The sequence below is a fragment of the Salvelinus namaycush genome, chromosome 8 (genome assembly GCF_016432855.1).
Source record: "Salvelinus namaycush isolate Seneca chromosome 8, SaNama_1.0, whole genome shotgun sequence".
Classification (NCBI taxonomy): domain Eukaryota; kingdom Metazoa; phylum Chordata; class Actinopteri; order Salmoniformes; family Salmonidae; genus Salvelinus; species Salvelinus namaycush.
Genome location: NC_052314.1, coordinates 24,959,745 through 24,976,811, shown reverse-complemented (window position 1 = coordinate 24,976,811; position 17,067 = coordinate 24,959,745). Strand labels below are relative to the sequence as shown.

Below are 17,067 nucleotides of genomic sequence, written 5' to 3'. Positions count from 1 at the left end.
TCAGCTGATGAAACATGGGACCAACACATTACATCTTACGTTTATATTTTTGTTCAGTGTAGTTTGTAGAACAAACCGTTCGGACACTACAGATGTTTTCCTGAGAAGACTGATTTTTGGGATGTCTCATGGTCTGACAAGCATTGCACTAGCTCTGCCACCTTTCACCGTAGATGCGGGATTGACACGCAGCCCATGGAAAAAATACATATCTCTATCTTAAACAGATGGATTTTGATGGGGATTTCTGTATTATGAGAATTAGATTTCAGCGGGGCCGCGGAAATTGTAGGCAAGGGTAAATTGTTACACAGAAATGATTTGATATTGAGATAAAAAGGGCTACATTGGACCTTGCAGTGTTTCCTTATTGAGACTCTGCTCTGTCACTGTGTAGTAACAGTCAGTGCAAAGTAGGAATGCAGATAGATTGTGGGAAAGGCTTTCAGTAGGACTAAAGAAGTTACTGGAAAGGAATCTACAAAGATGATTATTACCAGTGGCGTAAAGTACAGAAGTAAAAATACTTTAAAGTACTACAGTGTTTTGGGGTATGGGTACTTTACTATTTATATTTTTGACAACTTTTACTTTTACTTCACTACATTTCTATAGAAAATAATGTACTTTACTTGAGTAATTTTCTATTAAAGTATTTTTACTTTTACTCAAGTATGACAATTGTGTGTGTGTGTGTGTGGTGGGGGGAATGAAATTAAAAGGACTTGGATAAAAGAGAGTGGAAGAAGAAGAGGAGTTTATGGGAGAGACTGGACACATAATAGGAGAGTTAGGAGGGGTATTAATATATTGATGTGATCACAAGTAATGAGTATAGCATAGCTTTAATTCACTCATTAGATGAGAGGACTACATTCGATTTGTGATGCACATTGGCCAATTATAATGACAATTGTTCAAAAAGTTATTGGATGGATCTGGATTGAGGATAGAATTCTAAGCACACGCAAAGTGACAACAATACATGCCACTCTCTGTTTTCTTTTGTTTCTCAGGATGCCTGTGGAAACACCATCAGTCAGAAACACGTCTACAGTTGGTCGCTTCCCATCAGTCACACTGGGATTGGGGAAAGATGAGGAGCCAGAGAAGAACACGGAAGAAGGGGGGTGTCGACAATGGTTACGTAAGATCTGTCCTTGTTGCTGTCAAAGACCGAGCAAAGATGATGACATCGCAGATAAGGTTGTCACAGGGATCGATGATGTAGACAAGCTTGTGGGGAATGGTGACAAGCCAGTCACTAATGGAAGTAACCTTGAAGGTAATTTATACTTTTAAAATTACCATAGAGTCGCTAGTGAAAGTCTACACACCCCTTGCAGTCTTTACATTTTGCTGCCTTAAAAATTAAATCTAAAAAGGGCTTCAATTGGATTTCCTTCCTACCTATCTACACAACCTACTCCACATTTTCAAAGTGAAAGTTTAAAAAAATTAAGATGTATTGATTGCGTATGTCTTCACACCCCAGAGTTAATACTTGGTGGAAGCACCTTTGGCAGCCATTACAGCTGTGAATAATTTTTAATAAGATGCTACCAACCTTTCACAACTCATAGCGCAACATATATCCATTGTTTTTGTCAAAATTGCTCAAGCTCATTAAAATTGTGGGCAGCAATATTCAAACCCTGTCTCTGATTTTCAAGCAGATTTAAGTCAGGACTGAGACTGGACCATTCAGGAACACTCACCACCTATTGGAAAGCCATTTTGGTGTCTATTTGTTATTAACATGTGTGTAATTGTCCCACTAAAAAATACAACTCTTACCCAGGGTTAGGTTTTCAGAAGACTGAGGTTTTTTTTCTGTAACTTTTTACATGGGCTTTTCTCCATTCATATTTATTTTGATCCTGACAAACTCTGCAGTCCCTGCCGGTGACAAGCATGCCCATCACATGATGCTGCCACCACACAAATTAAAAATACAGAGGATCAAGAACATTGCATTCACTCCCCTTATGGAAAGAAACGTGATCTGTGATCTTAGTTAATATGATAGCATGTGACAACATGTAAAGCAACATGTGATAACATGAAACTACACATGTGAAAACATGTAATCACATGTGAAGTGTTCCAAAAATACATGTTTTCACATGATTTCACATTAAATTTCATGTGGGGTCATGTGATTTTCCATGTGTGAAATCATGTGGTTTTTCTGTAAGGATCCAAATTACTGGCCTGTGTGACAAAGTGAAAGAAGGAAGCCTGTGTTTAAATATCCACTCTATTCTGGTTGCAACAAGGCCATTAAGTAATAGTCCAAGACAACAGGAAAAATAAATTAACTTTTGGCCTAAATAAAAAAATACAGGTTTGGATCAAATTCAATACAACACAACACAAAGTAAAAACCTCTGTATTTTCAAGTATTGTGGTGGCACCATCATGTTATGGGTATGCTTGTCACCGGCAGGGACTGGGGAGTTTGTCAGGATCAAAAATAAATATGAAAGGAGCTAAGCCCAGGAGGAAAAAAAAGTCAGAGGAAAACTCACCACAGTCTACTGAAAACCTAACCCTGGGATAGAGTTTTCTTTTTCAGTGGTACAATTACTCACATTTTAATGCCAATGACACACCAGAATGGCTTTCCAAGGGGTGCTGAGTTTCCATGAGTGGTCCAGTCTCGTTCCTGACTTAAATTAGCTTGAAAATCAGAGACAGAGTTTGAATATTGATGTCCTTGAATTATTCTCAATCAAATTTACTGGGCTTGAGTAATTGTGCCAAAGACAATGGATATATGTTGTGGTGGAATATTGTATTCAAATGAGAGAGACTTTGTCATTTCTTCAAACAATCATCTTTATTCAATATCGATTAATTATTGAAATAATGAATCCGTCGACCCAACAGTCTTGACTGTTGAGCCGAGAGCCTACCCTTTACAGGCAATGATCAGTTTACATAGCTGATACCAAGAATGCTTGGTTCCACCCCTCCCATATAGATTGTGGGGCACCATAAGTCACTTTGGGTTCATCCTCTGGTCATCTGCCTCTGGTGTTGTCTCCCAGATGCCAGGATAATTAGGAATACTGAGGCCTGTTTTGTTCCTCCAGGCTATCTCTATCTCGGTGACACCCACCACATCTGATCTATGGAATGCCAGCTGTAGGTTTTTTATCACCAAGTCATCACTTAATCAGTTGCCAGCCCAAGCTGCAAAAGACTCCTCTCAGTTAACTCAGAAAGGGAGAGAGAGAGTTCTATGAACCTTACTCTATTTCATAAAACAACCATTTGGTGCATAAATATAACATCATTTTGTAATCAAGGCTACCACAATGTTGACCTAACAGCTGTGCAAAGTTGGTAGAATCTTGAAATAAAAGATCCCATACATTTTCCATACACACAACACAATGCCACAGATGTCTCAAGTTTTGAGGGAGTGTGTAATTGCCATGCTGACTGCAGGAATGTTCACCAGAGATTTTTCCAGAGAATTCAATGTTAATTTCTCTACCATAAGCCGCATCCAACGTCGTTTTAGAGAATTTGGCAGTACGTCCAACCGGCCTCACAACCGCAGACCACATGTAACCACGCCAGCCCAGGACACCCAAATCTGACTTCTTCACCTGCGGGATGGTCTGAGATAAGCCACCAGGACAGCTGATGAAACTGTGGGTTTGCAGAACCGAAGAATTGCTGCACACACTGTCAGAAACCGTCTCAGTAAAGCTCATCTGTGTGCTCGTTGTCCTCACCAGGGACTTGACCTGACTGCAGTTTGGCGTCGTAACCGACTTCAGTGGGCAAATTCTCACCTTCAATGGCCAGTGGCAAGCTGAAGAAGTGTGCTCTTCACAGATTAATCGCGTTTTCATCTGTACCGGGCAGATGGCAAACAGCGTGTATGGCATCATGTGGGCGAGCGGTTTGCTGATGTCAACATTGGGAACAGAGTGCCCCATAGTGGCGGTGGGGTTATGGTATGGGCAGGAATAAGCTACGGACAACGAACACAATTGCAGTTTATCAATGGCAATTTGAATGCACAGAGATACCAAGACGAGATCCTAAAGCTCATTGTCATCCCATTCATCCTCCACTATCACCCCATGTTTCAGCATGATAATGCACGGCCCCATGTCGCAAGGATCTGTATACAATTCCTGGATGCTGAAAATGTCTCAGTTCTTCCATGGCCTGTAGAGTCACAAGACATGTCACCCATTGAACATGTTTGGGATGTTCTGGATCGACGTGAACAGCAGCGTGTTCAAGTTCCCACTAATACCCAGCAACTTCGCACAGCCATTGAAGAGGAGTTGGACACCATTCCACAGGCCACAATCAACAGCCTGATCAACTCTATGTGAAGGAGATGTGCCACACTGCCTGAGGCAAATGGTCACACCAGATACTGACTGGTTTTCTGATCCATGCCCCTACATTTTTTAAGCTATCTGTGACCAACAGATGCATATCTGTATTCCCAGTCATGTGAAATCCACATGTTATGGCTGAATGAATTTATTTCAATTGACTGATTTCCTTATATGAACTGTAACTCAGTAAAATCTTTTAATAGTTGCATGTTGTGTTTATATTTTTGGTCAGTGTATTAACTCTGGGGTGTGAAAACATATGCAATCATAACAACGTAATCTTTTTTTACATGTATTATTCATTTGGAACATTTTAGATAATTTTCTTTCACTTAAAGAAAGTGGAGTAGGTTGTGTAGATCTGTAAGAAAAAAACGAATTTGATCCTTTTTTAGATTTAATTTCAAGACAGCAAAATGTGAGCACTGTATTTCATTGTTACTACGCAAGACATTGTGACATTTGTGACAGAATGGTTGACTTTAATATGAACTTCCCTCTCTTCCTGTTGTCTCAGAGCTGTTGTTGATGGTGCGGTCCATAGACCTGATGAAAAAAAAGAAAGGTCAGAACCGCATGGAGCATCACACAGACCGTTACTACGGTGATGGCCTCATCATCCGCAGGGGTCAGATCTTCATGATGTGGCTTGACCTCTCGCGACCTTACAATTCCAACACGGAGAAACTCCACCTGGAGCTTAGGACAGGTCAGTGAGACATTCTGCTGAATCATGAAGGGTTACAATGACTCAAAAATGTCCTCCCTTGTTCCCCTGATGGGAAGCCCTAGGGCTAACAAGTGCACATGATAACAGTAAGCCCTTTATAACCAATCATGGGAACTGACAGAGTAACTAGTTGGTTGTGTGTTTTTGTTTATTGGCATGAGCTTGTGTGTCAGTGTGCTTGTGTCTTGTTTTGGGGATTATCACCATGGTAACTGGAGTCATGCATGTGGTTTGTGGCAAGCCTCCAGTGTTTTACAGGAGCCTGCCTCTCTCACAGTCCTGCAAAATCCCCTCTTTCCACTGACAATTCATTCCTACCATAAACAGCTTCGCCACCAACCAACTCATTTCACCATGCACTTTCAGCTTCTAGATTGTAATATTTATCTTAGAGATTCATTGAATATGAGTGTGTACTGAATGAGAGATATGTATTAATAGACAAGCAGCAAATCAACATTCAGGACAGATACTGTATGGATCTGCAGAATGAGTGTACTGCGGGTGGATTGTAGATGTGTCTGTGTGTGCGTGTGTGTTTGAGGATGAGAATGTTGCTCTGCTTGTTGTCTCAAACACACCCTGTTAACACCTTGGGTGCAGTCACCAGTCTGACATAGAACTCTTTTAGGAAGGAATTTCTTGATGCCGTTAATAACTAACTACAGATTATGAATCAACACGTGTTTTATTACCGAATGAAATACATATTTTTGTCAGTGTTGCCAACAACCAACATCATGTAATTTTTTTCATGACAGAAAAATTCAGCTAAAATAGGAGTAAGAGAAATTGCACGACAGAATTTCAACATATTTTGTTCTTATGATACTGAGTAATATTTGTGTGTGTCTGTCTGGGATAGGACCTTTGCCTACAGTGGCAAAGGGCACCCATGTCATCATTCCATTGGTTGAGGAGCTGGAGGATGACCGTTGGGAGGCCAAGATTGTGCAACGGGACGGCAACAGGCTCAAGCTGTCCATCAACTCCCCGCCCACAGCCGTGATTGGCCGATACCAGCTCACCGTGGCAACGCAAAGCCCAAAGGGGGAGGCCACATCTACACATGACCCTGGGAATGACATCTGCATGCTGTTTAACCCCTGGTGTAAAGGTGAGAGAGAGAGAGAGAGAGAGAGAGAGAGAGAGAGAGAGAGAGAGAGAGAGAGAGAGAGAGAGAGAGAGAGAGAGAGAGAGAGAGAGAGAGAGAGAGAGAGAGAGAGAGAGAGAGAGAGAGAGAGAGAGATGGTAGGCTTCGAGGGGACTCCTATGGTAGGTACACCTATAGCTCATCTCTTGGCAGTAGTACTGTAGACTACTTTATCACTGGCCTCAACCCAGAGTCTCTCAGAGCGTTCATAGTCAGCCCACTGACACCCCTATCAGACCACAACAAAATCATAGTCTACTTGAACAGAGCAATACTCAATCATGAGGCATCAAAGCCAAAGGAACTGAGTAATATTAAGAAATGCTATAGATGGAAGGAATGTAGTTTGGAAACCTACCAAAAAACAATTAGGTAACAACAAATTTAATCCCTTTTAGACAACTTTCTGGACAAAATGTTCCACTGTAAATGTGAAGGTGTAAACTTGGCAGTAGAAAATATTAACAGTATATTTGACCTCTCAACTTCCCTATCTCAATCGGAAAATCTCAAATAGAAAACCGAAGAAAATGAACAACAATGACAAATGGTTTGATGAAGAATGGAAAAATCTAAGAACCCACTGGATTCTCCAATTACCTTGAATGAACTACAGGACAAAATAAAAACCCTCCAACCCAAAAAGGCCTGTGGTGTTGATGGTATCCTCAAAGAAATTATCAAATATACAGACAACAAATTCCAGTTGGCTATACTAAAATTCTAGGGCCTCCCGGGTGGCGCAGTGGTCTAGGGCACTGCATCGCAGCGCTAGCTGTGCCACCAGAGTCTCTGGGTTCGCGCCCAGGCTCTGTCGCAGCCGGCCGCGACCGGGAGGTCCGTGGGACGATGCACAATTGGCCTAGCGTCGTCCGGGTTAGGGAGGGTTTGGCCGGTAGGGATATCCTTGTCTCATCGCGCTCCAGCGACTCCTGTGGCGGGTCGGGCGCAGTGCGCGCTAACCAAGGGGGGCGGGTGCACGGTGTTTCCTCCGACACATTGGTGCGGCTGGCTTCCGGGTTGGAGGCGCGCTGTGTTAAGAAGCAGTGCGGCTTGGTTGGGTTGTGCTTCGGAGGACGCATGACTTTCGACCTTCGTCTCTCCCGAGCCCGTACGGGAGTTGTAGCGATGAGACAAGATAGTAATTACTAGCGATTGGATACCACGAAAATTGGGGAGAAAAGGGGAAAAAAAAAAAAAAAAAAAAAAATCTTTAACATCATCCTTAGCTCTGGCATCTTCCCAATATTTGGAACCAAGGACTGATCACCCCAATCCACAAAAGTGGAGACAAATTTGACCCCAATAACTACCGTGGGATATGTGTCAACAGCAACCTTGGGAAAATCCTCTGCATTATCATTAACAGCAGACTCGTACATTTCCTCAGTGAAAACAATGTACTGAGCAAATGTCAAATTGGCTTTTAACCAAATTGTCGTACGACAGACCACGTATTTACGCTGCACACCCAAATTGACAAACAAACAAACCAAAACAAAGGCAAAGTCTTCTCATTCTTTGTTTATTTTTTTAAAAGCCTTCAACTCAATTTGGCATGAGGGTCTACTATACAAATTGATGGAAAGGGATGTTGGGGGAAAAACATACGACATTATAAAATCCATGTACACAAACAACAAGTGAGTGGTTAAAATAGGCAAAAAACACACGCATTTCTTCCCACAGGGCCGTGGGGTGAGACAGGGATGCAGCTTAAGCCCCACCCTCTTCAACATATATATCAACGAATTGGCGAGGGCACTAGAAAAGTCTGCAGCACCTGGCCTCACCCTACTAGAATCTGAAGTCAAATGTCTACTGTTTGCTGATGATCTGGTGCTTCTGTCACCAACCAAGGAGGGCCTACAGCAGCACCTAGATCTTCTGCACAGATTCTGCCAGACCTGGGCCCTGATAGTAAATCTCAGTAAGACCAAAATAATGGTGTTTCAAAAAAGGTCCAGTCGCCAGGACCACAAATACAAATTCCATCTAGACACTGTTGCCCTAGAGCACACAAATAACTATACTTCCACAAAGCTGTGAACGATCTGAGAGACAAGGCAAGAAGGGCATTCTATGCCATCAAACGGAACATAAAATTCGACATACCAATTAGGATCTGGCTAAAAATACTTGAATCAGTTATAGAACCCATTGTCCTTTATGGTTGTAAGGTCTGGGGTCCGCTCACCAACGAAGAATTCACAAAATGGGACAAACACCAAATTGAGACTCTGCATGCAGAATTCTGCAAAAATATAATCCGTGTACAATGTAGAACACCAAATAATGCATGCAGAGCAGAATTAGGCCGATACCCGCTAATGATCAAAATCCAGAAAAGAGCCGTTAAATTCTACAACCACCTAAAAGGAAGCGATTCCCAAACCTTCCATAACAAATCCATTACCTACAGAGAGATGAACCTGGAGAAGAGTCTCCTAAGCAAGCTGGTCCTGGGGCTCTGTTCACAAACACACCCCACGGAGCCCCAGGACAGCAACAGAATTAGATCCAACCAAATCATTAAAAAAAATGATAATTACTTGACACATTGGAAAGAATAAACAAAAAAACAGAGCAAACTAGAATGCTATTTGGCCCTAAACAGAGAGTACACAGTGGCAGAATATCTGTGACTGACCCAAACTTAAGGAAAGCTTTGACTATGTACAGACTCAGTGAGCATAGCCTTGCTATTGAGAAAGGCCGCCGTAGGCAGACCTGGCTCACAAGAGAAGACAGGCTATGTGCACACTGCCCACAAAATGAGGTGGAAACTGAGCTGCACTTTCTAACCTCCTGCCCAATGTATGACCATATTAGAGGCACATATTTCCCCCAGATTACACAGATCCACAAAGAATTCGAAAACAAACCTGATTTTGATAAACTCCCATATCTACTGGGTGAAATACCAGTGTGCCATCACAGCAGAGAGATTTGTGACATGTTGCCACAAGAAAAGGTCAACCAGTGAAGAACAAACACCATTGTAAATACAACCCATATTTATGCTTATTTATTTTCCCTTTTGTACTTTAACCATTTGTACATCGTTACAACACTGTATATATACATAATATGACATTTTTAATGTCTTTATTCTTTGGAACTTCTGTGAGTGTAATGTTTACTGTTAATTTTTATAGTTTTTTTCACTTTTGTATATTATCTACTCCACTTGCTTTGGCAAAGTTAACATATGTTTCCCATGCCAATAAAGCCCCTTGAATCGAATTGATCAAATCAAATCAAAGTTTATTTGTCACGTGGCCGAATACAACAGGTGTAGACCTTACAGTGAAATGCTTACTTACAGGCTCTAACCAACAGTGCAAAAAAAGGTATTAGGTGAACAATAGGTAAGTAAAGAAATAAAACAACAGTAAAAAGACAGGCTATATACAGTAGCGAGGCTATAAAAGTAGTGAGGCTACATACAGACACCGGTTAGTCAGGCTGATTGAGGTAGTATGTACATGTAGATATGGTTGAAGTGACTATGCATATATGATGAACAGAGAGTAGCAGTAGTGTAAAAGAGGGGTTGGCGGGGGGTGGTTGGCGGGACACATTGCAGATAGCCCGGTTAGCCAATGTGCCGGAGCACTGGTTGGTTGGCCCAATTGAGGTAGTATGTACATGAATGTATAGTTAAAGTGACTATGCATATATGATAAACAGAGAGTAGCAGCAGCGTAAAAGAGGGGTTGGGGGGGGGGCACAAAATGCAAATAGTCCGGGTAGCCATTTGATTACCTGTTCAGGAGTCTTATGGCTTGGGGGTAAAAACTGCCTTTTTGTCCTAGACTTGGCACTCCGGTACCGCTTGCTTGCCATGTGGTAGTGGAGAGAACAGTCTATGACTGGGGTGGCTGGAGTCTTTGACAATTTTTAGGGCCTTCCTCTGACACCGCCTGGTGTAGAGGTCCTGGATGGCAGGCAGCTTAGCCCCAGTGATGTACTGGGTCGTACGCACTACCCTCTGTAGTGCCTTGCGGTCAGAGGCCGAGTAATTGCCGTACCAGGCATTGATGCAACCAGTCAGGATGCTCTCGATGTTGCAGGATCTCAAGACCCATGTGAAATCTTTTTAGTTTCTTGAGGGGGAATAGGTTTTGTTGTGCCCTCTTCACGACTGTCTTGGTGTGTTTGGACCACTCTAGTTTGTTGTTGATGTGGACACCAAGGAACTTGAAGCTCTCAACCTGCTCCACTACAGCCCCGTCGATGAGAATGGGGGTGTGCTCGTTCCTCCTTTTCCTGTAGTCCACAATCATCTCCTTAGTCTTGGTTACGTTGAGGGAAAGGTTGTTATTTTGGCGCCACCCGGCCAGGTCTCTGACCTCCTCCATATAGGCTGTCTCATCGTTGTCGGTGATCAGGCCTACCACTGTTGTGTCGTCTGCAAACTTAATGATGGTGTTGGAGTCGTGCCTGGCCATGCAGCCGTGGGTGAACAGGGAGTACAGGAGGGGACTGAGCATGCACCCCTGAGGAGCTCCAGTGTTGAGGATCAGCGTGGCCGATGTGTTGCTACCTACCCTTACCACCTGGGGGCGGCCCGTCAGGAAGTCCAGGATCCAGTTGCAGAGGGTGGTGTTTAGTCCCAGGTTCCTTAGCTTATTGATGAGCTTTTAGGGCACTATGGTGTTGAACGCTGAGCTGTAGTCAATGAATAGCATTCTCACACAAGTGTTCCTTTTGTCCAGGTGTGAAAGGGCAGTGTGGAGTGCAATAGAGATTGCATTATCTGTGGGTCTGTTTGGGCGGTATGCAAATTGGAGTGGGTCTAGGGTTTCTGGGATAATGGTGTTGATGTGAGCCATTACCAACCTTTCAAAGCACTTCATGGCTACGAACGTGAGTGCTACGAGTCTGTAGTCATTTAGGCAGGTTGCCTTTGAGAGAGAGAGAGAGAGAGAGAGAGAGAGAGAGAGAGAGAGAGAGAGAGAGAGAGAGAGAGAGAGAGAGAGAGAGAGAGAGAGAGAGAGAGAGAGAGAGAGAGAGAGAGAGAGAGAGAGATGGTAGGAAGGAGAGAAGGAAGAAGTAAATTAGCTAATACAAATCAAATCAAATGTATTTATATAACCCTTCTTACATCACCTGATATCTCAAAGTACTGTACAGAAACCCAGCCTAAAACCCCAAACAGCAAGCAATGCAGGTGTAGAAGCACGGTGGCTAGGAAAAACTCCCTAGAAAGGCCAAAACCTACGAAGAAACCTAGAGAGGAACCAGGCGATGAGGGGTGGCCAGTCCTCTTCTGGCTGTGCCGGGTGGAGATTATAACAGAACATGGCCAAGATGTTCAAATGTTCATAAATGACCAGCATGGTCAAATATAATAATCACAGTAGTTGCCGAGGGTGCAACAAGTCAGCACCTCAGGAGCAAATGTCAGTTGGCTTTTCATAGCCGATAATACAAAGAGAGCTTGTCCCTGTCCTCAGCCAACCCTACACTCTTAGAAAAAAGGGTTCCAAAAGGGTAGAACCCTCTGTCGAAATGATTCTACATGGACCTCAAAAGGGTTCTACCTGGACCAAAAGGGTTCTACCTGGAACCAAAAAGGTTTCTTCAAAGGGTTCTCCTATGGGGACAGCCGAATAATCTTTTTAGATTCTAGATAGCACTGTTTATTTTCTAACAGTGTAAGCTCAGAGACTCTCCATAGTCTTCACCCTCATTTCAGGCTGATGACATCACACAATGGAATTATTTTCCTTTTGAACAACTGGATTTAACCTCTCTCTTCTTCTTCGTCAGATGACACAGTGTACATGGACAATGGCGATGAGAAGAACGAGTATATCCTGAATGATGTTGGAAGGCTCTACTACGGCACAGAGAACCAGATTGGTTCAAGAACGTGGAACTATGGACAGGTGAAGGAACATGAAGATTATAAGTCAGTTGATGGGAAAATGTCCTGAGTAGGACAGACCTAACTAACATCTTTCTATCATTGCCCCTGCTTCTCTCTCTCCTTTCATGTCTCCCTCTCTATTTCTCAGTTTGACAAGGGGATCCTGGATGCCTGTCTTTATGCTTTGGAGAAGAGTGCGACCCCCCCCTCAGGCTGGGGAGACTCTGTCAACGTGGTGAGAGTCATTTCAGCCATGGTGAGTCCTCCTCGCAAACACAGGGCCTACACTTTAGAACTTCACAGTATCACCTCTAACCTCGCCTCTAAGTCCAACCAATGTCCAACCAAACTGGCACCTCATTATTCCAACTCTAAACTGAATCCAAAGTGAACCTGTACTCTCCTTTATCCCAGATCAACTCCCCAGATGACTGTGGGATCCTGGAGGGGAACTGGTCAGGGAACTATGTGGGCGGGACTTCCCCTACATCCTGGAGTGGCAGTGTTGACATCCTGAAAATGTACCATAAGGACGGAGGTGCACCGGTCAGATATGGCCAGTGCTGGGTCTTCTCTGGGGTCACCACCACAGGTGTGTTTGTATGTCTTTGGATAAATCAAATGACTTATCTGAGGGAAACTTGAGTGCCATGTTGCTATGCATTGACCCCTAACCTCTCACCCTCCAATCTCTTCCAGTGTTGAGGTGTTTGGGCATTCCCTCCCGTAGTGTGTCCAACTTCAACTCCGCCCACGACACAGATGTCTCCTTGACAACAGATGTGTACTTCGATGAGAAGTTGGAGTCTATAGATCACCTCAACTCTGACTCCATCTGGTGAGTAGAACATAATCATACTCTCTTACTCATGGTATCATTCAGTACTACATCATCTTAGTCATGTCATCACACACCACTTATGTAAATACAATGTGGATTTACTTGATTACATCTAATTATAACCCATTCCTGCTTTAGGAACTTCCATGTGTGGAACGACTGTTGGATGGCTCGTCCAGACTTGCCACCTGGTTATGGCGGCTGGCAGGTAGTAGACTCCACCCCCCAGGAGACCAGTCAGGGCACATACCGCTGTGGCCCCGCCTCCGTCAATGCCATCCGTAACGGACAAGTGTTCCTGAAGCATGACTCACCATTCGTCTTTGCCGAGGTGGGTCTCTAGTGTGTCTTCTCCCTTCCTTTCTCTCAGACGCACAGTGATGACCTCACTTGCCCCTAGTCTCAGATGTCCTCCATCTCAACCATCTCTACCTCTCTCTCTCTGCTGTACCTGTACTGTAGGTGAACAGTGATAAGATCTACTGGCAGAGGAACCTGGATGGCACCTTCACCCAGATCCACAGTGAGAAAAATGCAGTGGGCCACTGTATCAGCACCAAGGCTGTGGGCTCCGATGAACGCAATGACATCACAGACCTTTACAAGCACCCAGAAGGTAGCTTCACATAGCTGTGCAAACATTAACAAACACTGGGTAGCATTGCATATCATAGTTTCATTGCCATACCTATACAAGCAGACTCCTGTATAAGAACCCAGAGGTTAATATCTATTCTATTTTTTCTTATTGTTATTCTCTCCAGGCACAGAGGAGGAACGCATTGCTGTGGAGACTGCAAGTCGCTATGGCTCCAAACCAGATGCCTACTCCTCTCCCATCGCTCAGGATGTATCCATAGAGGTGACCATGGATGGGGAGGGGCCACGCATGGGGGGAGATGCAGAACTGACCATTGTCATGCGCAACACTAGTTCTCTACCACGCACTATCAACCTCCACAGCCAGGTGGCAGTCATGTACTACACTGGTGTGGTCAAGGCTACTGTCAAGAAGGACCAAATTCCTGTGGAGCTGCTACCCAATGAAGGTGAGCCACTGGGAAATGTCTTGTGTTACATATATCAGTGATGTTCAGTCAGACAGTGTTATTCATTGCATGTCCAGGTTTTTCTCACCCTAGTCCTGCCTCCCTCTCCTAACAGTGAAGAACCTGGAGTGGATCCTTCAGTACCAGAACTACCAGGACCAGCTTGTGGACCAGGCTGCTCTGATGCTGACCCTGTCGGGCAGGGTCAGTGAGACACAGCAGGTTCTGGCAACTCAGTTCAGCTTCCGCCTCCGCACCCCTGACCTCATCATTAAGGTAAGCAGAAACAGAATGAATGAATATCTCCATAAATCTCATCCACAGCATCCATATTTGTGTCTGTCTGTCCATCTGAATATTGTCTGTTGACAACATAATCCAGAGATGTTCTGTAATGATAAGGTTTCCATATACTTTTCCCTCCTAGCCAGTAGGGGAGGCTGTGGTGGGGGAAAAGATGGCGGCTGAGATCTCCTTCACCAACCCTCTGCCATGCACACTGAAGGGAGTGGTGTTCCGTGTAGAGGGGCTGGGCCTGCAGAGTGTTCGACAGATCACTGTTGGGTGAGAAACTATGTTCACATACATTCTGCTTGCCATATCTCTTTGTCACTCCATTCATCACATGGGCATATACAAATGTCCTGTAACCAGGGTTGGGGTCAAATCCAATTTCATTTGAAATTCCAATTCAATTCTTGAATTCACTCATGAAGTGGAGAATTTACACTGAATAACACTTGAAATTATGGAATTGGAATTGGAATTATACTGTTTTAACTTTTTGAATAGGAATTTAATTGGAATTGTAAAACATTTAATCTTTGGAATGTAATTGAATTGGAATTCTATATATTTACATTTCCCAGTTAAGGGAATTAATGGACGTAGTTTCAACAAATTGACCCTAGGATTTGTTTTTAATCATTTCAAGCTGTATTCCTATATTTCCAGTAGCTAGACAGCTAGACTGTCTGAAGCCTGAAAGCCTGAGGGAATTGAATTCAAATTGGAATTTGTGGAACTGTTGGGGATAACATTGAATTGGGAATTCAATTCTTGGAACTTACCTAACATTGTAATTCAGAGGACTTGAATTATCTCTGAATTCAAAGACTGACCTGGAATTTGAATCGATTTAAATGGAATTTACAGGGAGAGAGAATTTAATTAGAATTGAATTTGTAAAATTGACCCCAACCCTGAGTGTAACATCAGCAAAACATGCCTATGAGTTCATCTGAACACAACATAATTCTGTATGACACTATACTCTCTGTCAATCTGTGGTGCATGTAGTCAATCTTCCTTCATGTTTTGAACAAGCGCAATATTGAGTGTCTCTATCATATCTCTCAGTGACGTGGCCAGTCGCGCCACTGTGGTTCAGACGGAGGTCTTTGTCCCCACCCTGCCTGGACCCAGGAAACTGTTGGCTTCACTGGACTGTAAACAGCTCACACAGGTTCATGGTGTTGCTGACATCAACGTGAAGGAGAAATAAGTCTTCAGACATCATAGACCTCTCGGTCTGCTTGACTATTGAGGCATAATCACTATGGAGGTCAGAAGAAATCATCTCCCTTCCTCTTCCCCCTACCAGAGCGCTGGTGTTGCTGTTGAGTCAATTATGATGTTCGAAAGTACAGCTTGTGAGACAGGAAAACCATACACCATGCAAAACAAGCATTTTCAATAGTCATGTTGTCACAAATGTTTCCATTCCTCCCTCTCAAAATCAGATTGGACCTGTATAATGTGCCTTGAAAAGTGGCTAAACGAATGATTGCAGCCTTTACAAGACTAATATTAGGACTTGAAGCATACCTACTGAACAGAGCACCCGTTAGTTATATGACACATGGGAACAATAATGTTTGCTCAGCATACTGTACAGTGCAGCAATAATACCTTATACAGAATGTGTTGCATGTTATGTTGACAGAACATTATACACTATCTATGACACCATCAGATTTATCTCAGCTATTATTTATCACTTATTAGAAGGGCTTTGTGTTAACTAACACTGTACAATTATCAAATAATTTGGTGCTATTATTAACTTATAAACATTGTTATGGATTTTAAGAGATCAGTTCTTTCAAACACATATTCATGCTTATGCAGCAGGTAGCCTAGTGGTTAGAGCGTTGGACTAGTAACCGAAAGGTTGCAAGATTGAATCCCCGAGCTGACAAGGTAAAAATCTGTCGTTCTGCCCCTGGACAAGGCAGTTAACCCACTGTTCCTAGGCCGTCATTGAAAATAAGAATTTGTTCTTAACTGACTTGCCTAGTTAAATAAAGGTAAAATAAAAAAATGCACTACATGTAGTGTGAATGTCTAAAAGTCTTTCTATTTGAACTGGATGAACAAATCAGTATTAGGAAGTCAAGTTAAATCTGCTCCATCCCATGGTTTTTGGATCCAGGTTTTGTATTAACATCAGATGTTCTGTTTTTTTGCACTTCTGCATCTCAATATTAAGTACACAATTAGAGCTGAACTAAATGAAGCACCCAAGGTAGAGGTTTATGACAAAAATGCTGAAATGGCAGCTACACACGTTTTTCACAAACAGCATATAATCTGTAACTGTTTTAATAGTGTATTGTATTTGTGTGCTATTTACGTTTTTTTATACTATGTGAGTAAATTAATTCCACTTCAATACTTTGTCCTTATTCTGTGTGTGTGTGTGTGTGTGTGTGTGTGTGTGTGTGTGTGTGTGTGTGTGTGTGTGTGTGTGTGTGTGTGTGTGTGTGTGTGTGTGTGTGTGTGTGAGAGAGATAGAGAGAGAGAATTGGTAGAGTGACAGCAACAGGTTTACCCAAGTACATGTTATGAAAGAGTTGATATTTTAATGATGTAAGTGTTCAGTTTGACATCATGCACAATTATGAACACACTCCCTCATACACATACATAAACTGTAATGTACAAATCACATCTTTCTACATTTATTTGGCCTTTTTCATATTCATTAGTTCATTAAAACACATGATATTGGCAGTCATAAGTCAACCCCTTCATAAAAAAG

General features: G+C 42.9%; 1 protein-coding gene across 1 annotated transcript; it reads left to right on the top strand.

The window, feature by feature from the left end:
- Window positions 1-1,017: 1,017 nt before the first annotated feature.
- LOC120052078 (protein-glutamine gamma-glutamyltransferase K-like) lies at window positions 1,018-15,531 on the top strand. Its single transcript, XM_038998935.1, has 13 exons — window positions 1,018-1,285; window positions 4,891-5,082; window positions 5,969-6,220; window positions 12,035-12,153; window positions 12,283-12,390; window positions 12,549-12,726; window positions 12,834-12,972; window positions 13,114-13,306; window positions 13,438-13,591; window positions 13,740-14,024; window positions 14,140-14,300; window positions 14,452-14,588; window positions 15,384-15,531. Exons 1-13 carry the CDS (start codon window positions 1,018-1,020, stop codon window positions 15,526-15,528), a joined length of 2,331 nt encoding a protein of 776 aa, XP_038854863.1. The 3' UTR covers window positions 15,529-15,531.
- Window positions 15,532-17,067: the final 1,536 nt, after the last annotated feature.